We start from the raw sequence: 27,577 nt of genomic DNA on the forward strand, positions 1-27,577 counted from the left end.
GACACCTAAGAGAAGGAAAGCATTCTGAAACGGAAGTATTTTACATAAAGAAGAGTAAAGCAGGCTGTGGTTGAGTCTTTGCAGACTGTTACAAACTTTGGTTTCACCCCAGAATAAAGAACCCATTGGCAGAATACACTACAATCTTTATGAAATGCAATATGAGAAAATGAATAATCTGATGTAGTCCCTTAGGTGCCTATCATTTTTTAGCTAATTAAAAATACTGCCGCTTTCCAATATTTACAATTTTGGCTGGTCAGGAAATATTATCTGTCTTTCTGGTTCTATATCTTCAGTGAGGAAAAAGAAGAACTCAAAACCAAATAACATCCTTTAATATCTCAGAGCAGATTTAAATTTGATATCTTATTTTGTGCAAAGGTCAGAAAAGTTTTACTTTCTTGAAGTAACTTTGGCTTGAAGTAACTGTGGCTTTCATGTTTTCTTGGGTCACCTACACTTCTGCTGTTGTTCACCAAGGTTTCTACATGTGATTCTGAGTTGTACTAAAATAGAAGCAGAGCAATGGCCTTCTGTCTATGACAGTGACAACTTAGTAAATAGGAAGAAATACTTCTTTCTTAAGAGAAGTTAAACATCAGGTTAATCATGCTTTTTGTAGAGATAAATCAGTTCTCCTCCCACTTAGTGGAGCAGTAAAATAACATGGGCTACGTGCAGACATTCAGGGAGGTTAGGGAGAGGTTGGATTGGGTTAAAAATAGCCACCCAATCTAACTTAGTTTACTCAGGGGCGGACCTTACACTTAGATCTGGTTTCAATGATCAGAAATCAATCTAAACCCATAACAAGACAGAAATTTCACACACAGACTGGTCTAAAAATGGCAGAACCCGGTCTAAGACAGACCTGGATCAGACTTAATAGATCTTGATTAGATCGGGGCATCGAACTTCTGTATGGTTACTTGTGCAGCCCTGGGGCTGGGAAAGACTAGCTGCTGGACCCATCCCCCAGGCTGTGTTTCTTCTCCTCACCACCCTGGCACTGGGCTATTTTTAGCCCCCCCGGCCTTTTACCCACCCATTCTCCTCCATCCCACCAAACCCCCCGTCCAACAAGCTGCTCCCAGTGCCACTAAGATTAGTGTCACCACTGCTAGGAGCTGAGGAAGTAAGTATCAGTGGGGGGAGGGATAGGTATGTAGGTTAATTGGGTGGGGGTTGGGTTAAAAATAACCTCTGGTCCCCCCCTAAGGCTCCCTGTGGGCCCTGTGAGCCCTCCTGATCTCCCCCAAACCCTCCCAGACCTCAGCAACCCCCCATAGACCACACCTGCCCCCAGATTGCTCCCATGGATCCCACCTGCTGCCCCAACCCCGCAGACATCACTAGCCCCCACATCTCCACAATCACTCCTTTGGATGCTGCCTGCTCCCATTCCTCTGCAGATGCTGCCTGTCCTCCCATCCCCCTGTGGGCCCCCGATCCCACCCCCCAGCCTGCTTGCTCCCCCAACACTCTCTACCAGCCTCCCCATCCTGACTTATCTTGGATCAGGTGGCTATTTTAAATGCGATTTAAATATGTCTGCACTTAGCCATTGTGTCTGATACAGCCCATGAAATGTACATACAAGATATTGAACATCCGGGACAGTTGAATGTGGGGTTTTTTCCTAGAAAAAAAGAGTTGATTTAGAAGATACAATGCGGTACATGGAAAGATTTCCCTATCTTGACATGACAAATTGCAGCTGGATACAAGTCAAAACAGTGACTGAAATAAAATGATGAAATATTGGCATTGTACCTAATGAGTGAATAAGGGTGCCAGGTGGCCACTAGTCAAGCAGGGGCACTTGCCATTTGACTGTAAAAGGATAAGTTACATCTTTGTTTGGTTTTGTTTTTGCTGGCTTCTTTGAAATAAACATTCTTACTGTTTGAGTTGTGTTACATCTTACTGGGAGACCAAACCATCTGTTTTCCCCTCCTTTTTATCGTTTCTTTTGGTTAATAACCACGTAAAATGTGCCTTTTCCTCACAAAGTACTGCCACTTGATATTGCACATTCTTCCTGAACACCTGCTGTCAAATGCATCAAGTCTTTTCTTGTCAGCTTGCACAATGCTCCAGGTCTTGAGCAAGACCGACATGACAGAAATGTTGTACAGCCTGAATTTTAGAAATACACATATAATGAAAAGCCCTTGTGTCAGATATGATAATAGATGAATACCGTGCTTTGTAGGAGTCAGTTCTGGTGTCCTAACTATTTGAATATAATGGTTAAAATAATTATTCTTAAATAGGTTAAGAAAGCATTTTACCCCAGTTTGAGAGCAAATTTGAGATATTCTGGAACAAGAGCAGAGAATCTTCCACATAAATCTTGGGAACAAGCAAGAAGGTTTAGTATCCATGGGAAGACGGAAGCTGGCCAAAGAACAGCACATGCTGACTCAAGGGCCTTATTACAGGACATCAGCGTTTCTGGCCCAGTGCAGAAGCCACCTGGGCCTTCACTTTACTTCAACAGGGGGAGATCTCACAAAAATATAAAATGTACCTAACCCTTGTCCTGATGCTGGCAGCCTAATATTAATGTAATGTGCCTGGCTTCTGATTTCATTCTGAAATCAGTTCTAATGCTAGAGAAGTAGCTTATGGTGGGTCTGCTATTTAAAGTCCCAGTGACATTTTAATTTTAGATTCTAGTTTACTCTTCTTGGTATAAGAAATAGTCTTATTTCACAGGGGAAAGTCCCCAAAATCACATAATTTAATCCATCAACAAGAACTCATTATGAACTGGAAAGGAGGCAAATTGGCATCCATATAAGGATTTAGTCCTTTTCAAAGAAGTGGGAATCCCTGGAAGCCTTTATGGTAACCAATGGTGTAATTGAAACTCTTACTACTTTCTGTACTGGATGTAACAAAGACATAATAACCTTGGGCCCCATATTAACAGATTTTCAATACCTCTTTCAGGTAGTGTCTAACCTAAGACATGAAACACAAGTCTCAGCAGTATTCAAGAAACCATCACTTGTCATAGAAATTTGGTGTCTTATCTCCATATATTGGAAGCAAGAGAGATGTCGTTAGTTGTGTTAGTCTGAACTCTGGCAAAAGGCAGAACAATATAGCTCCTTGGAGACTAACTGGTTCAGAGAGGCATAAGCTTTAGTAGACGACAGTCTACTTCGTCAGATGCTGTGTGTAGGCTGCCACCTACAAAAGCTTATGCCTCCCTGAACCATTTAGCCTCTAAGGTGTTACACTGTGCTGCTGTCAGAAATGGAGCCAGGATTTTACAACAAATGGGGGTGTAGTTGCAGGGACCTGTGCTGCCAGGTAGGCTGCATGCCCCCATTCCCAGCCTTCTCCAGGCCACCAAACCTGGGCACCAGTTTCAAATGGATGCAAGAATGGTGGGAGCTGCTGGCCCACCCACCACCACTACCCTGGCTGCTGCACCACCCAGGGTGCAGAAGCTGCTTGTTACACCTGTAGCTTTGCCTGGTTTACATCATGTGCAACTGCATCATGACCCAGCTTTCTTACTGCTTACCCCAAATCAGATACTGGTTAATGCAAGGCTAAGGTGATGCTGATGTAAAGACAGAAGCACTTCAAAGAACTCGCCTCCTCTGAACATCTGACCTCAAGATTAAGTTAATTAGTATATAGCCTTTCTGGATTATTTGCTTTAGATGCTGAAATGAAAACAAACAAAAAAACCCACCCAGTTTGTTTGCTACAGGCCAAAAGATTGTGCCTTATCCTGACCTCATGAGGGCATGATGATCCATGCATTTGTGACCTATAAGCCTTGTTGTTGCAGCTCATTATTTTATCTTGGAATGAAACAGTGCTGAACAGTAATCCAAAAAATTGCCAGCCCACCTGCTGAACAAGACAAATCTGCTTCCATTGAATGCAATTTCCAGCTCAAGGTTTCTATCATTATAAGCAAAGTGTTTCATGGATTGGTCTTTTGTGACCATGACCAGCTACTTTCTAGCACAACAATTAAATTGTCAGTTGACCAGGGGGAGGCTCTTGATTGTAGAAATGGCACTTTTACAGGAACTGGATTTAGGTTATGGGATTCACACCAGCAAAAGACAGGAAGGACAGTGAACTAAAAAAACTAATTTGATTTTTTTTAACTTTGTTTTACTTTGATAGTTTCTTCATTCAGAGTATTTCCTCTACAAATAAAGAAACAGAAAAGATACCACAAACTATCAGACAATGAATTTTTTTTGTATTGACTACAGGGTGCTTGTTTTTAATTACTTTAAGAATCTCATACCGTGTTGATGAAAGTTGAATAATTACATTAATAAATTTAGAATTCATGATGCATGGTACCATAGTTTTCAAGACTGTTTTGTTGGTAGTGGCTTCAGTTACAGATCATCTTGATTTAGATTTGAAGAGTTGAATCATTGTTCTGTTCCTTCCAGTTCTCTTCTTATTGTTTCAGGTCTGATCACAAGGGACTCCTGAGACTGAACTAAACTACCTTTTGAAACGTTCTATAGTTTCTGCATTAAGGGGTTTTATTTAAAATAAAAATATCCCTATTTAGTATAAAAGCACATTTCCATTTGTGAAGATTTATCGCAACAGGGAACATTCAGTACAAATTGTCTGAGCTAATTTCTATTGTCTACTGTCTCTATTTGTGAAGTCTTCATTTTGCTAGAGAAAAATTATGTCAAATTTTGCTGGATTTCCAATATAATATTATTTTTTTCAAATGTCAGGTTGTATGTAGTACAGAGGAACTGAGTTGCTCTAGGATTTAGTCAGAAAAATGTCAGTAGGCTGTGGCAGTAGAAATGTATAAGTGGCTAAGCTTTTATGTTCCAGTTTCACAAAAACCTCTCTGCTTATCTAATTAGCATACTACTGGCAGTGTCTTTTTAATTCTGCTTTGCCTGACAATATACTTCTTGCTGTGGCTAGACATTATTCTAACAAGCTAACTAATGACAGATGCTTAAAAAAATTAATGAACCCCTAAGGTTAATTTTAGTTTAGGAATTAGTACTTCTGTTCTTAGCAGGAACCATAAGTAATTTGCCTGAATGTTACGATTTTAAGCATTTTTCCCCTGAATTACTTTCCCTAATTACATAAAAAATATACATTATAGAGGTTAGGGACAAGGGACAAAGTCCTTAACATTACTGGGGCAAGCCTGTTGCCTGTTGTCTAGCAGAGAAACACACTTCAGTACCCCCAGAGACTTACAGACTTCTACAGAAACCAGCTGTCAAGACTGGCATTGGTCCAGTCAACAGCCTGAAGGTCACCCATATCTATAAAGGATACTTTAGAGAATAGTAGAAGATGGTTCTAGTGGGGAGTTCTGGGAACCACCCTCACAGGCTTTCAGGAGGAAGTCTCCAACTCCAGTGGCCTCCTAGCTAGATATCCAATGCCAGTGTGTCAAGAAGGCCAGGATCCAGGGGCACAACTACACCAATGCCACATCTCACCTGTGGTTCTCTGTCTAGTGTCAGTGGATGAAGCAAGGTTCTCAGCACTGGTATTAGCATTAGACAACCTTAGGGCATTCCAGAAATTCTTCTTCATGTTGGTATTCTAAACAATGTCATTTTATTCGTATCCAAATTGTCCCACAAGCTGTTTGACATTGTCAGCTTCTTGTATAGCCAGGATGACCTTCTTTATTAATGAGGTACTATTAAACCCTGAGGTATAGTGTATCTGGACATTAGACAGATAGACATTGGAGTTCAGTGCCCATGGCTACTCCATGGAATTCCACTCTGTGTGTCCTACATATAACCTTTCCCCTTCTCTGTTCAGGGAAAAAGCCTCTACTCCCAATATTTACTCATTCCAGATAGAAAAAAGGGAACTTCATCCAGGAGCTAAGGAAACTTGTCAACTTATATACTGTCAGGTTCAAGACAATCTTTCTTGCTCCCACTCTTGACTTGTCAGATGCACAGTGCCATATTGCTATTCATTTGGCCCGTAAGAAGTACCCGATATTCATAATGCGGCTCAACATCAAGATAAGGTTTTGTCCCTCAGTCTCACTGAGGCTGTTCACCAACTTCCTGGTAGTTTATAGTGTCATCAGCATGGGGTGATATCTCTGGCTCTACATTTTCTAGTGATCAGCGATAGCCTAGTGGACTTTCTGAGCAGAAATTGGCTAACCAATAAGTGGAAATCCATTTCACAGCTGATATTCTGTCAGTGGAGGATGCCCACCATAGTCTTGCTTGCCATGATGGATGCAACCAAGTGTTAAAAATGCATTTCCACCCATCCCCCCTGATTTCCAGTGTAACAGGAGGGACATCAGGGTCTCAGTGTTCTCCCCAGTCACCTCCTTTACCGTGCCAAGCTGTCGTCTTGCACCCTCTGATTCTCGCCCGCCACGTCTTTGATTTTATTAATTTTTATAGGGAGGCTGCCTTCCTTCTTCTTGGTCATGGTTCTCTTGTCCCAGGTGTTCCGTACGCCCCCAGCCCTATGGGCTATGCGTGGCTCCTACCATCCCCAATATCACTCCCCAAGTCTCGCAGATGTAATGGACGTTGTTCTGTCCCTCTCTCTATCTTTGCACCCTCTCTAGCGTTTGGGCTGTCCGCAGCCCCGTCTCTCACTCTCTTTCTCTCTCTGCGCCCGCTCTCCGGGGCTCTCTCTCCCAGTACAGCCGCCCTTCTCTCTGGGGCTCGCTCGCTCTCAGCACCGCCACCCTTCTCTCCAGGGTTCTCTCTCTCTCTCTCTCAGTACAGCCGCCCTTCTCTCCAGGCTCTCTCTATAACGCCGCCATTATAGACAGCAACACAAAATACTAGCACTCCGGCTATAACTCAAACTGAAGCCGTCCAGCCATAACAACATTCACTCCTACCAGTGACCCTTTGTCTCCCAGCCATGTTATATGCTGCTCCTGTATCAGGCTTCTCCTCACATCCTTACTTGGGGAGCTCCTTCCTCTATGGTTGCTGGCAGGGCACTGCCTCTGGCTTCCTGCCTATGCTTTATATAGGAGCCAGGCCCTGCCCCTTCTCATCAGCTGGCTAGGCAGGTGTGGGTCATTATTGCCCACTTGTTGCCTCAGCAACCGGCACCTGAGGGATTATCTTGGCTCTCTCAGTAGCAGGCACCTTAGTGCCCTGCTACATCCAGAATAATATAAAAAATGAGATGGCTTACTAGTTGTGATAACTCCATAAAGGTGGATATATTTGGTTATCAGATCTGCTGCAAAGATTCCTTGGTCTTCATTTGCCTTCTGTCTTGTCCAGACCTAATAACACAGGCTGCATCTACACGTGAATATTAATACACACCAATAAACTCCGGTACATATCACGCCAGACCAGACTGTATTGCTCCTGGTGCCGTGGTTTACATATGAACCTGGGACTACAGAACATTGAGCTTGGTTGAAGCAGCCCAGTTGGCAGGGGGCTCAGGGTCAGCCTGCCAGCCTGGGGCTGCTTTGACCCAGCTCAATGTGCTGTGGAGGTGCTAGCTGGGGCACAAGGGTGCGTCAGTGTGGGGCTATCAAGCAGGCAGCCCCCACACTGAAGCACCCTTCTGCCCCAGCCAGCCAGATCAAAGTGTGCACATGTGTTGCCATGAACAAAAATACTCTGCAGCAGGATAGTACTTGTATTTACAAGTACTAACCTACTTGGGAGTTTATTAGTTTCCTGGAGGCTAATAGGGCTGCACATGTAGATGCCGGCCGATACATTTACTGCAGAGCTAAATAGGCAACTGTGTAGCAAAACCCCCAGTTTTTCTTTTTTTGTTTATTTTAAAATGCATTCCCTCCCCTTCCCCAACCATTTCTGACTTTTTCTCTCCCTCTCTATTCCCTATAGATAAGTATAAGTAAGCTAAGATGTAGGATAAGCTTTAACATTTTATTTTAGCTAGTAAGTTTTATTTTTCTCTCCCCTCTTTGCAAATAAGTTTCCTGCTATTTTGATATTGATACCCACTGTGATAATTATTATGTTTGTACTGCTTTATATTGTGTAATTACTGTTTTAGGCCTATACATGTAAGTTAGCATAAGTCATGTCAAGTTTCCATTTTGTATGTCAAGCCTCCATCTTGTGTCCTCTGCCCAGGCATCCCCTGTGTTGCAACTGTATGATTCATGTACCCCTCCCATGTAAATTGGTTCCTGGATGAATGAGAGTGATTGGGAATGATTGAAATACAATGGTAGCAGGCCTCTACTGAATGGCCTGTAAAGACCAGGCCATCATGATGCATTGATTTGTCCACGAACCACGGACCTCACCCAGGAACAGAGACAAGAATCCAGTATTTGAAAGGCAAAAGACCCTGCAGAACCAGCAACTCACCCATTGTACCCCACCATTACAGACACCCGAAACTACACATCCCTGCATGGAGCACACGTGCTCAGTACGCCAGGGTCTGACCCTTGCCTGGGCATGCCTCCTGTCACTAGGGTCACACAAGGTCTGCCCCTATAAAAAGGGGCAGTGAAGACAGACCCAGTGGGACACCCTCTCTATCTGGACCAGCACCATGCCACACCACCTATCCACCCAGAGGCCCTGCCAGCGACCCCACTCTGGACAACACGTACTGGACAAGGACCCCTTTCCAGCCTGGAACTGAGGCAGACAGCTGAGATATTGTGGGGGGCAGATTAAACCCTTATGAGCTGATAAATCTCAGCTCGTATCATCCCTAAACTACAAAGTAGTTACCTTAAGTAAACCCAAGACTCAATTCCTCAGCCAGCTTCTCTGTAGTCCACTGGTTCTAATCCTGATTCTGGCAACTTTCACTCCCTACACTTTAACTCTTTCTCTCTCTCTCTCATCTGAACCTTCCCCCAAGTATCCCAGGTACCCCAAGCACGCACACACACACACACACACACACACACTCTCTGTACCATCCAAGTTAGGAACTTACCTGTGTGTATATGTAGGTGGGTTTTATGTGTGTGAACTGGTGAGTGTGTGTGTGTATATATGTATATATGTATGTCAGTATATGCATGATATACAAATTAGTGATTTGTGTTTAACTTTTGGGGTGTATAGTGTATGTGCTTGAATTGGTGATAGGTATGCATGTGTCTAGGCTGGTTTGGATGCGTATGTGCCTGAGCTGGTAGTGTGTGTGTGTGTATGTGTGTGTGCACCTAATTGATTTGTGTGTTTGTATATGTGCAATTGTGTCACACCCTCCTGTCTAACAGCGCAATATTGAGATCCTGAGAATTGGCCTGACCCCACAGGGCAACAACTGCAGTAAACATATACTGTAGACATGCCCACAGAATCCCAGTCTGATACTGCACCACAGCATGCATAATTGTTGCATCTGACAAACTGGATATTGGGCAGATGAAGAAGACTCATGGAGACTGCTGTATACTGTTTAAGGAATTTTCTTTGCAGAGTAGGAGTCTCTTTGTACTCTTACAAATAGAAAAAAAATCATTGTATAGGCAATTCAGAATAATAGTAATCTGTGACAGAAATATTTTACTTCCACAGTTGCTATAGGGTAAGTAATCATTCCCTTCCAATGGACTGCTGAACTATATTAAACATATATGTAGATACTTTCTATTGTAAAGATTTGCATGTGACATTGAGTTAGCTTTGTATAGAACACAGTGTAACCACTGATCATGTTTTACCATAAGAATGGCTTCAAGAAGTGTCCCAGCCTTAAGCCTGTGTTATTGCTGAGCAGATTATAGAGTTTAAAAAAAATAAAATGAGAGGGATTATTAAGATTTAGTAGTGGGGAAAGATAATCTTATAAAGCAGTGGTTCTCAAACTTTTTTTTCTTGGACCACTTGAAAATTTCTGAGGGTCTCGGCGGACCACTTAATCTCCGTCATCAGAAAAAATAAATCAAGCGCAGGGCCAAGTACAGATATTCTCGATTGTTCCACAAGCTTTCTGCGGACCACCTGAATGGAGCTTGGTCGGCGGAGCACAATCTGAGAACCTCATGTAATAGAGGAAAAGCAGGCCAGGGAGTGGAGAGATACAGGCTTTTTAATCATTATGCCATCAGTTTCAAATTATACTTGTAAATGACATTGGGAATCTGGATGAAAATTTCATAGTAGGACATAAAAGCACTCCTGCATCTCTGCCCACCAAACTAATGAATTTATACTTTGGATATATTTGATGTCTCATGAGAATTCACAGATGTGTCGTAAAGTAAATTTCACCATTCGTATCCACGAATTGTGTTGCTTTTAACAAAAGCAGTGATGTTCAGTATATGAGCTTCTCCTTAGCATTTAGTCAGGGGTGGGTGGTTCTGCCCTGTGTTCCCTCAATTCTGCTATTGGGGTCTGTGGGCATTGGTTCTTAAATTGCACGGGGAAGCTATCCCTCGTGCAGCATATTCAAAGCTGGTGGCTGTCAGCTTCCCCTTGCTATCCCCGCCCTGCTGTCTAGTGGGTCACCAGGAGTAGGAATTGCAAAGCACTCAGGATTTGGACCCAGCCTCTGGGAGTCTGTTCCCAAACCTAATTGCTAGCCCTGTCCAGCTTTCTCTTGCTGCCCCCACTGCCCAGCTGAGTGGCACAGGCAAAGATGTCATAGCTCCTGGGTTTGGGAACTCAGGTTGGGGAAGCTATCCCTGCCCCAGTTCTCAGCCTCACAGGCTTTAAATCACAATCCCCTTCCCCCTCCACCACAGCTCATGACCATGGGCTTTAAATGCCAAGGAGACAAGGTCAGGAAGGCTGTCTCTACCCCTCAATCCTTGCATTGCTGAACACAAGGCTGTTCGAAAGCTGGGAGGCTGCATATTAGCACTCTGTCCCCCTCCCAGGTTGGGGACGGAATAGGTTATCAATTAACTGGCTCCCATAAGGATGGGGGTGGCCAGAAAGCAGCCCTCTAACGGTACCTGGATGGAGTGCTTGCCTGTGTAGGTCCCCATCCAGAAGACTGGAATGCATGTACACTCTAGCTCCTGGGCTATTTTTCTACCAGTAAGTTTCAGAGAAATTCTTACCAGTAGAAATGATCACCTGTCCGTGGCCCTTTTCTTCTTTCTCATATGCAAGTATGGTTCCAACTATGTAACGAGGCTTTAAGTTTGTGCTCTATATCCCCAGTCAGCTGGATAGGTGATTTTTTTTGGAACGTGATATTGGATAAAGTAAGATTTTGGGAGGTAAGTGAGATTAAAAGCCCCCGTCTCCTAACGTGCAGAGGTAGTAAGAACCTGCCTTTTCAGGCCTTCATTCTTCTGAAATCAGGGCTCAATACTGAAAAACCTTTTGCCACAGAGCTATTTTTTGTAGTTTAGGGATGATATGAGCTGAGATTAGGAGATCGGGGTAGAATTTCAAGCCTCAGATTTGGAGGATGTACTCTATGGGTGTCACCTGCTCCTGTGGTCTCATGCAGAGAAAAAATGCAGAAAAGATTTTGACTGTTAATCACTCTGTAACACAGTTTGACTGTAACACAGTTCCTCCTCTCTAAAACAGGGATTACAGCAGCACTGCCATTTGTCTGTCTTGTCTGTTTAAATTGCCAGTTCTTCAGAGCTCAAACTGGCTTTCACTTTTGTATGCTTCTTAGCACAATGGGGCTCTGTCCTAGCTGAGGCCGTTAAGCACTACAAAAATACAAATTTAACAATACTTTCCCTTTTAAGAAGAAAATATGGTAAAGAGTTTACCAAACATGTTAGTATTTTTTGCTTGAGCCACCATTTAGGAGTGATGGAGCACTTAAGAGATTTCATTGCAGCTCCAGAAGCCTAAGATCAAGCCCTAGACTTGTGCCAAAGTCTACCTCAATCAGTCTAGCACAGTCATTCAGGCTATGGGTGTCAAAGGCAGCCAGACATGATGCTATGTTGTTGGCCACAAAAGCTGGTAGGCCCTAGCTGCACATGTCATATGGGCCTCAAAGGTCAAGGTTTCTTTGACTAATTGTGAGCCTGTAGAAAACACAACCATTCAAGCATTCTATGAAGACCAAGTGAAAAATGTTATAGTCTCTGTATTCCATTTTGAACTTTGTGGAATAGTTCTCCTGTTTTAAAATACCAGATCTTAGAATTTAGTGCCTTAGTTGGCTAACATTGTATTTTCTGTAACCTAGTTGTGTTCCCCTCCTCACTCCCCATCCCTCCTATGTTAGTCCCTTGCTCGGGCAATCTGTATTTCCCTACTGGCTTTGTCATCCTTTTGAGTTCATAACTCTTAACATCTACTAAATTAGTACCACTTTCCTAGTTGGTACCAGATGACTGAATCCCCTTGAAGCCAGAAGATTTTACTAACCATATCAGCAGCACTGAGCTTTCAGCTAAATTGTCTTCCTAGGAAATGTCCTAATTAAGTAGGCTTCCTAATTTAAGTCTGCCCTGATTTAAGTGAAGTACACCATTGTACTTGTATGAACATTCTCTGTTTTCGGTAGGTGATAGGATTAGTTATAGGCATTTTCTTAGGAATAGATGAAATACAGTTGCAGTATGATGCCTACCCCTCGCAGCCTAGTCATGAAATATGCACGTTCTTCTTTCAAATGTGTTGGCAGAACATGGCAGTGTTCTAATATAAATGATTTAGATGCTGGAGTATAAAACATGCAGCATTGTCTCTTTAGCTTGTTGAGTCCCCAAGTGAAGCCATGGGTGCTCCCGTGGATAGCTAGATGGGGTAAAATGTACTCTAGTACACTTTCTATAGTTGAGAATTTTCATGGTTTGTTTTAAAAATAACAGGACATCTCTTAACATTCAGGATACATTTTTTCAGCCTAAAGCATCATAGCAGTCTTTTTAAAGAAACTCTAGGAAGGGTGTTAACTTGATATGCTGTGTAGGAAGGAAGGCTCTTTCCTACTATTTTTTCACTATGACTTTCACTGACATGATTAGGCTGGGAAAAGACTTACTGGCTGACAGCCCAGGACAACCATGCAGTATCTCTAGTCATCTGGAACTCAAACCACACTGCCCAAGGGAGAACTATAACATAAAAACAATTTAGGTTACATACTGAAACTTATAAACATGGTTCAGTTAAAAATGTATTTTAAAGAGTATTTGCATGCACTTGGGTTGTATGTTTCCCTGAAATGGATGTTCTTTATGAGCTAATGAAACTTTTTAAAAAAATAAACAATTTCCAAAAATATGGAAGACTTTTCCAAAAACATAGAAATGATTCCCTTTCATCTCAAATGTTTAAAGAGTTGGCTTCCAAAATATTTTTTGATTTCCTTATAACACAATGCAGAGGTCCTTACGCAGACAAAATTCCCATTGCCTCCCATATGAATTTTGCCTGAATGAGGGTCTCAGAATTTGGGCCATTATTCAGCTTAGAAATTTTACATGAAAAATTCTGACTTTTTTTGTATTTAGAAAAAAAACAGGATACTTAAATTGTGGGGTGGGAGGTTTTATTTATTTTATATTGATATTTTTTCAGTTTGTAGTTAGGGATGGGATTTAATTTCCTTTTTCTGTTCTTATTTATATTTTATCTTTTATGCATTTGTATATTTTAGTGTTACCATTGCCTTGGTTTATTGAGCTATTGCACCATATTTTCTTATGCTCTTGCAAAGACTGAAGAACGCTCCTAACTTTACAGGCTGCGAGTAGTTCTACTGAACACAAAATGGCTATTAGAAATTCATAGTTATGTATATGCATAAGACTTTGCAAAATTTGGGGCTGCAACTTGTAACTATTTCCCTTTGTTTTAAGTTGCTTTGTAGCACATCGGGAAAACATTCCTCTCAGAGCAACTTACATTGATAATCGAATACACTAAACTATAGTTCTTGAAATCAATTTCTCACAGTTGAAATTCAAAGCCATTGAATGGTACTGCTCACCATTACCTTTTCTAAGTAATAAAAAGTGAAAGGATACCTTTTCCTGCTGTACATTTTTAAAGAGCTAGCAAGATCATATTGCAATGTAAAATAGTAAATTTATATATTATTTATATTTTCTGTCTTTATTGGTGTACTCTTAAGTGAAGGGGAGATTTGGGGAAAAAAGACATTGGCTCATAAACTAAGTTTTAACTTTCCAGCTTTCAATGAAACAAGTCTGAAATTTTTAACAAAATGTTCTGCTTCTTAAAAATGCCAATTCATATAATTTCAATAGCCAGAATCAGTTTCTTTTCATTTACTGGAAAGCTCTAACATCTGAGAATAACACTATTTATGACCTAACTGTTAGTGGGGAAGAGAGAAATTATCTTATTGTTAACTTGTTCCATATTTTGTTGTCTGATCTTGTATGCTGTTCTCATTACAGGCTTTGATGAGACCTGGACGACTTGACAGAATCATCTACATCCCCTTGCCAGATGAAACCACTCGTCAAGAGATTTTTAAACTTCAGTTTCAATCGATGCCCATCAGTGATGAAGTCTGCTTGAAGGAGCTTGTTCTGCACACGCACAAGTATTCAGGAGCAGAGGTAAAATAATTTCTATTCTCCAAATGGCTCAGGAGTGAAAACATAGAGCTATCTTTGAAAAAAATATTACAACTTTAATTAAGATCAATTCACTTAAGTGAAGGAAATTGTGAAGGCAAATATATGTGAGAATACAATGCCCTTTCTTTATGTGCACTTCCTTGGTGATTTGCCAGAAAAGATAATCCAACATGAAGTCGGTATTCCAGGAGCAGTTTCAAGAATAGCTCTGGTTAAAGGGAGAGCAGAGGTAAGGTGGCCCCATTGAAATTATATTGTGGGAGAGACAGTAAAAGTGACAAAAGTGGTGAGAAGGTATGGGTCCTCTGAACAGTTGAACTCTGCTGATCTCTGAAGATCCTTCCTATTTGGAGGTATGATCATTAGCCTATTCTACGTAAAGGACAAAGAACTACAAAACCATGTGGGGAATTCTTTGAGGGAACATTACACATTTTTTTTCTAGAAAATATCTTTCCACGAAGGGGTCAGATTTGGAGGCTAAGACTAAAACTATAAAAAGTAGTCTCAGTACAAGACAGAGGACATTGAGTGTTGCAGTTCTGCGCTGGGGTGATGGGCTTGCAATATCCCAAGGTACATATTATGAGTTTGTGCTTTGAAGAAATTCTTAGGTTTATTATAGGGCATACTACAGTAGTGTTTGTGCAATTGCTAGGCTTAGTAGTTGTGATAGCTCGTCCTGGATTAGATTTCCTTTCCTTGTTCGTCCTGGCCCTGAATTATTCATATGTGTACAATACTCATTGCACTGTAGTATACTGTATTAATCCCATGCTCCTGCCAGTCATGTACAGTGTTCAGGAAGAATTTTTTATTTTCCCTTAAAATGCCTTATTTGATGTCTGGGATTCAAGGGAGGGGATGAATATATTAAATATACCAGGTTTGTTTATATTTATCTATATTAAAAGTACCAGGTTTATTTATTGAGGTGCTTAGTGATTGTGGTGTTGGAGGGGTCAGAGTCTAATGATGCAAAGTGTCAGCCACCTGTAAGTAGACACTACTAACACTGTTATTATAGGCATAACTAGCACTGCAGTTGTGGTTTTATAGACATAACTAGCACTGTAGGCAATCTGTAGTTAAGGTTACCTAACACTTTCTATTATAGGATCTCATTTACATTTCCTTTTGATTGTTCAGGCTAAAATTGCCCTTGCTAGAGGTCTGCCTGAGAATAAGACCAGGAAAAATATGTTGTTTTCCTCTGTTTAAAAAAAAAATTTACAACCTTTTTGTTGGGGAACTCCATGCTTTGGAGCAGACTTGACATCATCACTTTGCTGTCAGTGATATGACATTTGCCATTCTTGTGAGAATTCATCCAAATTTGTCTAAATTTTAAGCCTCTGAAAAGGTTAAAGACAATTAAGAAATATGTATTTTAAACTACTCTCTCTCCAGAGTGCAAGTGCTGGAGAAAGGATAGTTTAATTGAAAACATTTCTGGGGAGATCCTGTTAGATCTAGCTCATCTAAAGCAGTAATGGAAAATTCCTCTAATTTAGCTGATGATTACAGAAAAGAAACAGTCCCCTGGCTGTGGCTTTATATGAAATCAAACCTTAAATTAGTTAATCAATCACTGATTGCATCTACAGACTAGTAACAGGAATAAACTGTTTTACAGTAGCATTTGTCATAACATGAGTTATGATCATATTATCTTTTGCATCATTCAAAGAAGTGTTGCAATTGTGACAGAGCAGTACAGAGAGAACTTCTCAGTGAGTGTTACTTGGAAGTATATGTTAAAAATCTGACGGTTGGCACAGACAGTGCCTTGTTTCATTAAGCCTTTTCTTCCTGGTGTCTCCAGTTTCCCAGCTTTACATATAGTTTCCGCTGCTGAATGGCAAGTTCCCATATCTACTGTTCTATCCTTTGTTTACTGATAAAATGGGAAATACTTGTTTTTGTGACTTTTATATGCTGTATAAATAGGGAACTTCTCATAAAGGTGTCTTGCACTATCCCAAAATGAGCTAAATAAGAAGCAAGTAAAAGAGTTTATCATGCATATGGGCTTCATGCTTGGCATTTTTCATATCTGATATTTGTATCTTTTTCTTACCACTTACAACTTGTACCTCTTAGTGAATATATAACAGATATATAAAGAGAGAGAACAAAATGTATTTATTTTTACAGCTTTACAGTGAAAGGAGGGGGACATAACTTGTGAGAGCAAGAACCACAAGTGAATTGTGAAGTTTCTTCCTTCCCCTTATAAGTGAAGTGCAAAAATCAAAAAACACCCTTGGGGGGTCAGTCATACGTTAAGTATTTAGTAACTTAGCAGTATGGGTCTAAGCCAAACCCTGTATCTGAGCACTCCTAAGTTGTGGAGAAGTTTGGTTTAAAAAATGACCTTAACCTCTTATGTCATTCCCTAGTGCACCCTCATGTTTATGCTCACTATATATGCGCTTGTAGCTCCTACATTGTCTCAAGTGAACTCATATGGATATAGCTTAAAGTATAAGTGGTATAAAGTCATTCTTAGAACTTTTTTTAAATAGTAAGATTGGCTTTCTCTCCCATGCCAAGGATGGTTAGAAGAAGAATAAAGCCTTCTAGGAGTCAGGAACCAAACCTTCCTTGAGGTCAACACAGAAAAGCATTCCCTCCCTCCCTCCCTCCCCAAAGAGACTTCTCTGGCTTCTTCCCTCCTCCTCCCCCCCCCCCCCCCCCCCCCCAATTCCTCCTTCTCTCAAGAACACCGGCAAATTTTTCATGCAGCTGCTAGGACCAAGTCATTCACAAGGTAGGTCTGTCTTCTCTCATGAAAGGTCTGTAGTAACCAACTATCTGCCTTGTCATGTTCTTAGGTTGACCTATTGTCTCCCTTGATTCTTTGTATTTCTGGTGGGGAGTTGGTCCCTTCAATCACAGGTCTCTTCTAGGAAGTTCTGTTAAAGATCCTCAGGGCTGCTGCCCCTGGACACAACAAAGCCATAAGAAACAATGAGACCCAGCGCTTATGCTATTCCCATCTTGCCATCCCTGAAACTTCTAGTAGTATCAGGGAGGAGGAATTGAGAAGTACTCATTGGATCTAATAAAAAAAAGCAAAAAAGGATCTTAAATGACCTAATCTTTCACAAAGTTATTTTCAGCATTTTTACTTTTTAACAAGGGTTAATGTAACAGCATCCCTAGTTACAAAAGAATTTGTGTTTATAAACCATTTTTTGGTGTTTCTGTGTTAATGTGATATACATCAGCAAAGTTTTAGGCTAGCTTTCCAAAGTTCCTAAAAGTTCTGTTCAGAAAAAAAAATCACTATATTATACTTATATGGCAATTTAGTCATAGCATTTCCTAGGGTGCTTTTCATTCTAGTGCCTCAGACCAAGGTGTTCTAGGCACAACTTTCAGTAGTTTATATGATTTATTTTTAACTATACTTCCGGCAATCAAAACCAACTTTTTAAAGTCAGAACCCATAAATATTTTTTTTAAATCTCCTGCTAGTTAACCTAAGTTCCTTAAATCTCACTCATTTTCTTCCATGAATTTCCCTCAATATAGCCACTTTTTTATAGAAGTCTTGAAATATATGACAGGCCTTAATAAGAACTTACTCTCCTGTTCAGACATGGTCAAACAAGATTTTCTTAATCATTTCCTATTATCCCAGCTACATAGTTGGTCCAATAAAAGATATCACCCTAAGAAATCCTTGCTTCTCACATAATTTCTGGACCATCACAGCTACATCACTCTTACAGCACTGTATTTGTATAGAAAATACAAACAGCTGAAGCCTCCAAAGCACTAGTGCAAGTAAAAACAAAATACCTGCTAGCATTTTACTTGTTCTGTAATACTGAAATTATATAGTCTCAAAGAAGCGGGGACATAGCTGGAACACATATTGGCATACAGAAGGAGGAACTACTACTTTTACAACTATAAAGAAGGATGTTTTCTGTAGGTTTGAATTTGGAAAAAAAATGAACTTACCACTTTTCTTCACAGCCTAAATAAGGAAAGAAGTTACCTGAAGTTTCAGTCCTTGGAATTTGATCTGTGGGTAGAGAACAGTGGGGACAGAGACCATAGTTTCTGCAATTAAAATAACATTTAAGAAATTAATTAGATAAATAAGGGGCAAAAATCAAAGGGCAAGGCAGTTGCCATAAGTACCTGAGCCCCAACACAAAAGAACATACCTATTTAAATTTAGAAGGCAACAGCTACAAAGAAGACAGTGAGCAGCACTTTAAGTGGCACATGGATTGTTTTAACTTAGATCTGGTTAGAAATGATAACAATGATGTCTCCTTTGGACAGATACGTTTATGAAAAATGAGTTTGAGAGTGTTTATTTTTAAATATATGAAGAGCAGTTGATGGCGTGAGAGAAACGGCTGGCATCATCTGTATGGAATATCAGTTTCTATGCTTATAGGAAACAATAGTAATGAGAGAGAGACATAAATCTTTCATTTGTACTCAGTTGAAGCTGAGGAATTGATGTAAAAAGTACCTTTCTCTCTTTCCAATAACTCCCAGAGTAAACATAAAACATGCAAAACAAAATGCCAACCAAGTTTCACTGCGGCTCACATGAAAGATAATTTGGTGCCAAAAAATAAACTTTGCAGCAACACACACGCTCAAGCAGTTTGAATATTCATTCCAAAATATAGAGCTATTTTATTTTAATTAGATGGATTTTTTAAATTTTTAAATCTGAACTTCTAAATAAATACCTTCTAACCATATGAAAGATGCCAAATTGCTAATAATAGAGGATTATGTTGTGAATAACGCAACAGCAGATAATAGGTAGAAGTAGTTGAACAAATGAGATTACCTTGAAGCATGCACTCTAAAGATATGAGAGGTTGGGATAAAGAACAAAGTGATACAAAGTGGGATGTGGTCTTTATACTTGCAATTCTTTATGAAACAGGTCGATCTTCTAATGGGCTCTTAATCTTCAGTTAAATTTATCTGGACACTGAATCAAGCCTATGCGGTGGTCAAAAATTATGCAAGGCTGAGACTGGTTGAGGAGACAAAGAAAAATTTCAGGGAAAATGTGAATGAATCATAGGAAAGAAGATCCCTTTTACATTGTATATCCTGCACCATGAGTTTTCATATATGGGGAAAATGTATTTTTGCGTTTGGTTTAAGGTTGTAAACGTCTTGCTCCTGTAGTCACCCTAGTATCTGAATCTCAGATGGTTCGTTTTGAAGCAGGAAAGTTTCAGTTATAATGTCCCAATTCTGAAGATTCTGAGTGCTCCCATTCAGGTCAGTTACAGCTGAGAGTGTTCTGCATCTTACAGATCTCTCACTCCCTAAGATTAGACTCTGAATTGCATCTTTTAGGATATCATGACAGATGCTTGTATTTTCAAGTAAGTTTGTGAGAGGAGATGCTTGGTGGACAGTATTAATGTTTTGTCCATGGCCAAAGTTATTTAGACCTAACCTTACAGATAACTCTAGTACCAGGGTCAGCAACGTTTTTGGCCAGAGTGCCAAAAACACCTGCAACCTCAACCTCTAAGATGTTGGTGTGCCGGGGCAGATGGTGGGGGAGCCACAAAAGGCCTGATCCTTGTTGTGGCCCTTTCCTCACCATTGACCCCGAGGTACGAGTGCCAAGCAAATTACCTTCACAAACCATGCTCTGGCACCTGTGCCAGGGGTTGCCTACCCTGCTTTAGTATTTATTGAAGGTGCATTTAGCTCAAAATCAAGTTACAGTATTTTTATGTACAGATTGTTTTAAAATGGGGAACTGCGTAAGATCACAAAATAGCAAGACGAAGGTGCTGATCACCCCAGACGGACCTTTTAAGTTTCTCTTGGAATGAGACATCGAAACAATTAATTTCTGTCATTGTGAATGAAATTTTTTTTGCGTGGGTAGACTGGAAAGAAAAAGATTTAGATTCTATCCAGCAAAGGTAAGGTGGGACCACCATCTTCCTACTCACTTTTATCAGCTGTGAGGATGTATGCTTGGCACCAGTGGATGAAAGGTGAGGAAATAGCTGGCAGTCAGGATGTTTTCAGAATGTCATTGTTCAGGATACATGAGGTGAATCACTTAAAAAAAATTTAAGGAAGTATGGGTGAGATCCAAAGAAGACATTTAGACGCCTGAAGTACAATTTAGGTGCTGGTTAGGTGCAAATGAATCCAAATGAACAATCCATAAACCCCCTACCTAATCCTAAAGCTCCTAAAGCTCTGAAATTGCATGTGCTATTATCTTGACTATGTTGATCATCTTAGCACCTAGGTCCTACTTCAGCTTCGGGGAGAAGTAGTATGAGTATAATCCACCTAGCAGCAGAGAGGATGAGCTATTTCTCTGAGAGCTGGAAAGAGGATAGCTTAGACATGTTTTCCTCCAGTCATTAGGGCTAAGTACAGACCGTCAAAAAGTGCAAGATGGAATCAATTCAGTCTTTGCAGGTTTCCCTAAGCTGCGTAGATTGAACTGATAATGAACAGAATAGACATTTACTTCTGAGTTGAGAAAGACAGGCAGAGGCCTGCACTGGCACAGGCCAAAAGGCTGGGGGTGCTATAGCATGCCTCCCAGCCTGCTAACCATTACTGGGCCATCCCTGATCAGCTGGCTGGCACATTCCCCCCAACACCCTGCTGTGCACCCCACAGGGAGAGAAACAGTCCTCTGTCCCTTGCCGGCCCTGAGCCAGGCATCTGCCCATGTGGTAAGAGCCCTATGCCTCTGGAGAGTTTTCCCCAGCAGACCTACGATCCCCCTGAGCTGCAAGGGGGCGAGGGTAATTCCCATCCCCGGGCTGCCCGCTGAGTCCTGCTGGCTGTGCTGAATGGCCTGGGGAGCTTGCGCCAGGCTGCAGGGACATTGGCACTCCATAAAGGGCAGGGCCAGGTCTCACCACCTGTCACAAGCCCCTGGGCCTCCCAGCATGTCCCTCTAGAGCCTGGCACCAACAGCAGCTGGCAGGACCTGTCGGGTGACCCAGGAGGCTTGCAGTGACTGGTGGCGGGGATAGAAGCACTCCATATAGGTAAGGATCATGCTCCACTGCCTAGCACAAGCCTCCTGGGTCTCCGGGCATGTCTTGCTGGCTGCCACTGGTACTGGGCTCCAGTGGGACATGCCAGGCAGCCCAAGAGACTTGTGTCAGGCAGTGGAGCCTGATCCTTCTCTGTGTGGAGTGCTCCTGTCCCTGCCACTGCCTGGTGTAAGCCCCCTGGGCCACCTGGTGCCAGAGCCTTGTCCCAGTTGTAGCCGGCAAGACATGGCAGGCAGCCCGGAGACTTGTGCTGGGCAGCAGGAACAAGAGTGTTCTGTAGCAGGGCAGGGGAAGCCCCTCCACCACGCAGGCACCTCCCATGCTGGCCCAGAGCCAGGGCCATGTGGCAGGAGGGCTCTGTTCCTGCCTCCCCGCTTCAGGTCAGAGGCAGAGACTGTCAAGGGGCAGGGCTGTGCAGCTGGCCTGGAGGAGACGGAGGACCCTTGTGGCATGGGGCCACTCCCAGTTGGACCGGCCCCAGCTGAAGGGGGAGGAGCCCAGGCTAGGTTGGGGCTCCTTTCCCCCACGTCCTGCCCCCATGCCCTGCTCTGTGACAGCATGGGGCAGAGCCAGCCCAGCTGGCTGGAGCAGAGAAGCACTGGCGGAGGCTAGCCTGCCCACCTGCACAGGCTCCTGGGATATGGGGGACTGTGACCTAATTGAGTTGGGAGAGGATCTGCGACATATTCCATAAGACCAGATTAACCTAAATCAGTTAAGACTGATACTACGTCCATTCAGGTTTATCTTAAACTGAGTTCAGCCATTTGGAAACTAGTTTATATTTGCTGAACTTCTGTTCAGTTACAGGTTTAAACTGGTTTCTGATCACGTAAACCAGTTTATGTGTGTAACCTCTGTCCCTAGCCCAGAGGAAGAGGAAAGAGCTTTCTGAGAAATGCCCGTGGACAAAGATGTGAAAAAGTAGAGTGTCTCTTGAAAAGAAGGGTCCATAGTCCTGGCAACATCCAGACAAGCAGTACCCCAGTGCTAGAACAGCTCCTTACTAAAAAGATTAAGCTCATGCTTTCCAGAAAATTTCACCAATACACAAATGGCTACATTCACCACTGTCAGAGTTTGTTGTGTAAGGTTTTATTGGTTGTCTCCTTCCCCTTCTTCTCCCCTAACTTTCCCACATTACCATGTAAATGTATCTCTATCAAAAACTCCTCTGCAAGTATAACAGAAGCAAGCGTGTGCAATGAGCAGCCACCTGCAAGTGGGTGGAGTGGGTGCAGCTGGAAGCTGGAGCCAGAGCCTGGCTCACTGAGGTAGGAGCTGCCCAGCTGAATCTCTCCTATGACTCAGAGTGGGGCAGCAGGAGGAGGAGCTGCAGCTGGAAGCAAGGGGAACAAAACAACTCCGCCAGGCCAGGCCAGGCCAGGCCCCAGCCAGTGCACACAGCTTCCAGTGGAGCTGTTATCAGTGTGGCTGCAGTCAGCTGGGTTCTGCTCTGCTCCCCTTGCCTCCAGTGGTGGCTCCTCCTGCTCCTGCCCCTGCTGTGCCACTCTGGGCGAGTGGGCAGCCAGGTAGCTCCTGCTGGAGGCAAAGGGCGTAGAGCAGCACAGGGAACAGGGTGCCGGGCTAGGCCAGTGGGTGCAGGCTGTCCTGGGCAGGGCATGGCCTCATGTGAAGCACTGCAGGGGAAGCCAGGGACCGCATCACCTGGACAAGCTCTGTTGCATGCTTCCCCCACCCCTCCCCTGCACTCTCCTCATCTCTGGCTGAGTCCCAGGACCTAGCATCCAGGCAGCCTCACCCTCCCCCACACATATACACATGCACCCCTCATACCCTCACTTCGTACAGCCGTGCAGGGAGCAAATCACAGCTTCACCTGGGACCCAATCCTGAGCTGTCACTGCCCCACACCCTGACCTCATGATCCTGCCCTTACCCACCCCTCGCACTCTCAAACACTGCTCCCCACCCTTCAAAAGCTTCATAGAGAGTTTTGGTGTGTTGCTAAAGGGGGTTGGGGGGTGCTGACCAAGCCCCTGACAGCTCAGCAAACCTCCCTGTATGGCCCTTGGGCCCAAATATTTGCCCTCCCCTGGGCTTTGAAGTGACAGAAATCAGCTCTGCTACCAGCTGCCCTTTTTCTCCTGGATTCAGCCAATGTTCCCTCTAATGAAAACAAACAAGTTGCTGTTTAAAATCAGTATGAGATGAGAAATCCAGGAGGAAATAACAACTCTTTTAGGGTGTCTGAAATTCAAAGCAAAAATGAGTTTACAGCAAGCCAGGTATACAACAAAATAGACATCAGTCAAAAGCACTGGTTCTGTTCCACTTTTTAAAGTGTTTTATTGACATAATCTAACATTTATATAGAAACAGTCTGGTGTAATTACCTACTATAAAGAAATGGTTTTCCTGCCACTGAAGTATTGTTTTGATTCAAAGTAATGAAATTGGCATTTGCTGTTATGAGGAAACAGGTATCACAGTACCTCACAATTAAATTTGCCTAATGCAATAACTTGGTTTTGATTTGAATGAGTTTGATAAGTTTCTTGATCCTAGATGTAGAGTTTAAAGCAAGGTCTAAAAAAAAAGAAAAATACTACAAAGCCACAAAAAAGGGGTTCAAGTGAATAGAGAATGAGCTTTGATAATGAAACTAGTACTATAGGGCCAGATCTTCAACTACATGCAGCTTGTGTAGGTGGTTGTAGCTCTCTTGATATTAATGAGATTGTCAAAGTCCAATACCAGAAGATCTGGCCCTACACATTTACCTAACATTCCTGCTGACTCCATAAACTATTGTGCATATTCCTAAAAAGAAAAATATTTCCATGTGTTTAAAACCCCACTCTACTTTCTTCTGTGGCTTAGATTTTAAAGCATAAGAGGAAGTTTTACTAAGAAGTCTGTTATGAGGTCTGTTACCAATACCTAGTAAATAAAAGACTAATATTCATATTTTATGGCTCTTAATAGCTAGGGACATAAACATTCCATTCTACCTTTCCCTTAATCCATCTGTCAACTCACCCCTCCACCTGCCCAAACACAAAAAGCAAAAAAATAAAGGTTGCACATACACCTGGATGGTAATATCTGGTTAATAGTGAGCTTTAGATTTTTACCGTGGTTGGCACAAAGAACATTTAAATTACAATACCTGAAGGCTAATTCATATAGGATGTTTATACCAGACTAAGCCATACTCAGGAACACCTTGTACTGCCCTACTTGTATTTCTGGTGCAGTGCCAGTTAAATTGCTGTCAAGCTGGAAGAAACACCAACAAAAAGGAAAGAGGGACTATATCCCTGGAAAGAAGAATCTGAAAAAGGAGGAGGAAGGGTTATAACAGATTGCTTTAATAAACTTCACTGTTGTTCCTGTGAACAAAGGAAGTGTATTTTAATCGCATAGCTTCCTGTTTGCATTTCATTGAACTGTGTGTGTGTGTGTGTGTGTGTGTGTGTGTATGTGTGTGTTTTTGTATATATAATATAGGATGTTTGCAATTCACAGTCATCAGCGTAACCATTTGTTTCTGTTGTGCAGATACCCTACCAATTAATCCTTGTAGCTGACAAAATCAACAGTTCTGCCCTTTGACGAGGGATATCTTGTTTATGCACTGAACTAGATCAAACTTAAAAATCTTTCATTATTAAAGCTATGTTTGAACTTAATGCCCATTGACTGCTTCATTTGCAATCACTTTCATTTTATTAAAAAAAAAAATATTAAAAAAAAATGTTCAGTTCAGTTCACTGGTACTTTTTTTGAGTTGGTTGTTTTCAATATTAAGTCTTAATTCCCCCTGCCCATTCACCTCAATCTTTAAATTTCCTTTAATGTAGGTATAATTTGGCTCCTACTTTAAAAGCAGTCTTATGTCAGCATCTAGGAAAATGTACTTGGGTTTGCAAGTGCCATATGCATTGTTTCTTTCTAGTAGTTCATGATTCTTGCACAATTTTGTTTTACCAAGTTTTTATGAAGGAACGGCTGCTTAAGATATATCCTCATTTTTTTCCCTTTAACTTGTTTTTCCCTTAATTTCTCTTCCTTGACCTAAATATGCTAGTGTATCTAATAGACTGCAACGTAGGGTAAGCTTAGAAAGGCATTATTAGAGTTGCAGGATTTTTTGTTAAGATCAAGTTAGACAGCAATAATTTTTAAGCAATTTGAGAAGCAGATCTGTATTTCGCACACATTCACCTAGCTGTGAGTCTGAGAACAGACAGAACTTTCCAATGTTCACATTCCAACTAATGTTATTAAACTAGAAATATTTCATTTTTATGAGGCTATTCAATCGCTGAAATATTTTTGAATATTACATTAGTAAATAAATATTCTCCCAGTAGTTCACTTACTTCCTCAGTTGGCTACATCATAAAAACAAAAGAAACATAACAATGGATGGAAGCCATTGTTACTGTTTTGGGCTTCAAAACTAGAGCTATTAAAAAAAATCCATTGACTAATTTAATTTTTGTTGTTTTCATAATGACCTCAAATGTTGGTTTTTCAAAAGAGTAGTTATTGCATGTGTTTTACAGAGAGGAAAACTCATTTTGGTCTCTCTAAGTGGGAGGCTTAAATCTAAAATAAGCAAACAGGGGAAACAATTTTTTGACATTATATAAGCATTGCCTTCTGCAGCTTAGAAGAACCTGGCTGTGGCCTCCCAGAAGAGTCCCTGCTTACACCACTCTTCTTTCCCTTGTGTAAAAACTCTAGACATAAGATTCAGGTATTTTATAAACAATATTTTTTGTAACTACATTGATAAGCTCCAAGCTGGTATGTGAAGGTTTGCTTATAAGATTTCTTTTGTTGGACTAAGTGCATGGAATCTTGCACAGGTTTAGGAAGAAATTGTTGCTGTATAGTCTGGCTTTTTCTTTAGTTTGTGGATTTTCCATTGTAAGCATTGGATATCGATATCTTCCATGTTACAGAAATGTTACAGTGATGTTAGAGCCCAGTTTTAGGAGGAAGGCCTTAGTCTCCACAAATATTTTATTATGGGAGCAGCAGCTTCAGCTTCTTACTGGTCTAGCTTCTTTACTTTTCTCTATAATTGACATAATATGATTCTTGTGTTTCTTGCAATTTGTGGTAGCTGTGACAAATAAGCCTTTCTAAATCACTGAGAAGATATGAACTAGATAGAATAATAGACTAATTTTAAATGTGTATGGTTGAAATACAAATAAGTTCTAATCTTAACAAGAGTTGCTTTCTTTTATTTGTACAAAGGCATTGGTGTTGCACAAGTTGTATTTAAGGCTTTTATGTCTCAGCAGTGTTCAGTCACTGTAAATAATGTATAGTAGCTTAGATTTCTGTATATCAAAACTGGAAGTTGGCATAATTTCTGAATTACCCATTTATGACTTCCAGAGAATATCATTGATATAAAATTAAAGTTTAAATTGCTGTTTGGCAGCTAGATTAAGCAATTATTGGCAGACAGAAGCAGTAGCGATAATAACCCCCAGCAAATGATCGGTTCTGTTGAAGATAATTCTTGTGGTCTTTTTTTTCTTTTTAATTAATTTAAACTGTTTTCAAATGTACACTCAGCCCTGAGGCCAGCCTTTTCTTTCCTTCTGCTTTGAATAACATGGAGTGTGGGGAGGAAAACTGAACAAAAACCTTCAGGCCTTTACTGATACAAAACCTTTAAGAAACTACAACAGGCTAGACTGGAGAACTGATTGGTTTGGATAGGCCACTTTCATAAAAGAAAAACCAATGCAAAGCATGGCCAGATTGCTTTAGTGTAACCACGTGATCAACCAAACAAAAAACATTCTGTTCTGTATGAATATAACAAAAATCTGAGCTGAGCTGGTTGGATATTTCCTTATTTAAGGAAGGTGATTCAACTACATTTTTCAAGTGAATCTTCTACCTTTAGCTCTAGGTATTTTGTTACATCCTTTATGTGCATTTTGTTCTGGACATTTGTACCAGCAAACAGAACAAATGCACAGCCTAATGATGTGCACCATTTGAAGTGTCTCCTAGGCTAAATACAGACAGTCAA

The 27,577-nt window shown here is 41.4% G+C and overlaps 1 protein-coding gene across 4 annotated transcripts in view; it reads left to right on the forward strand.

Annotated features, from left to right (window-relative positions):
* AFG2A (AFG2 AAA ATPase homolog A) overlaps positions 1-27,577 on the forward strand; it is a 327,870-nt gene that overhangs the window by 256,854 nt on the left and 43,439 nt on the right. For all 4 annotated transcript variants that reach the window (XM_019494631.2, XM_019494643.2, XM_006263434.4 and 1 more), the window contains one exon: positions 14,315-14,479. In XM_019494631.2, the coding sequence (XP_019350176.2) occupies positions 14,315-14,479 (165 nt within the window). The remainder of the gene's footprint in view (positions 1-14,314; positions 14,480-27,577) is intronic.

The sequence above is a fragment of the Alligator mississippiensis genome, chromosome 2, assembly GCF_030867095.1.
Source record: "Alligator mississippiensis isolate rAllMis1 chromosome 2, rAllMis1, whole genome shotgun sequence".
In the NCBI taxonomy this organism is placed as follows: domain Eukaryota; kingdom Metazoa; phylum Chordata; order Crocodylia; family Alligatoridae; genus Alligator; species Alligator mississippiensis.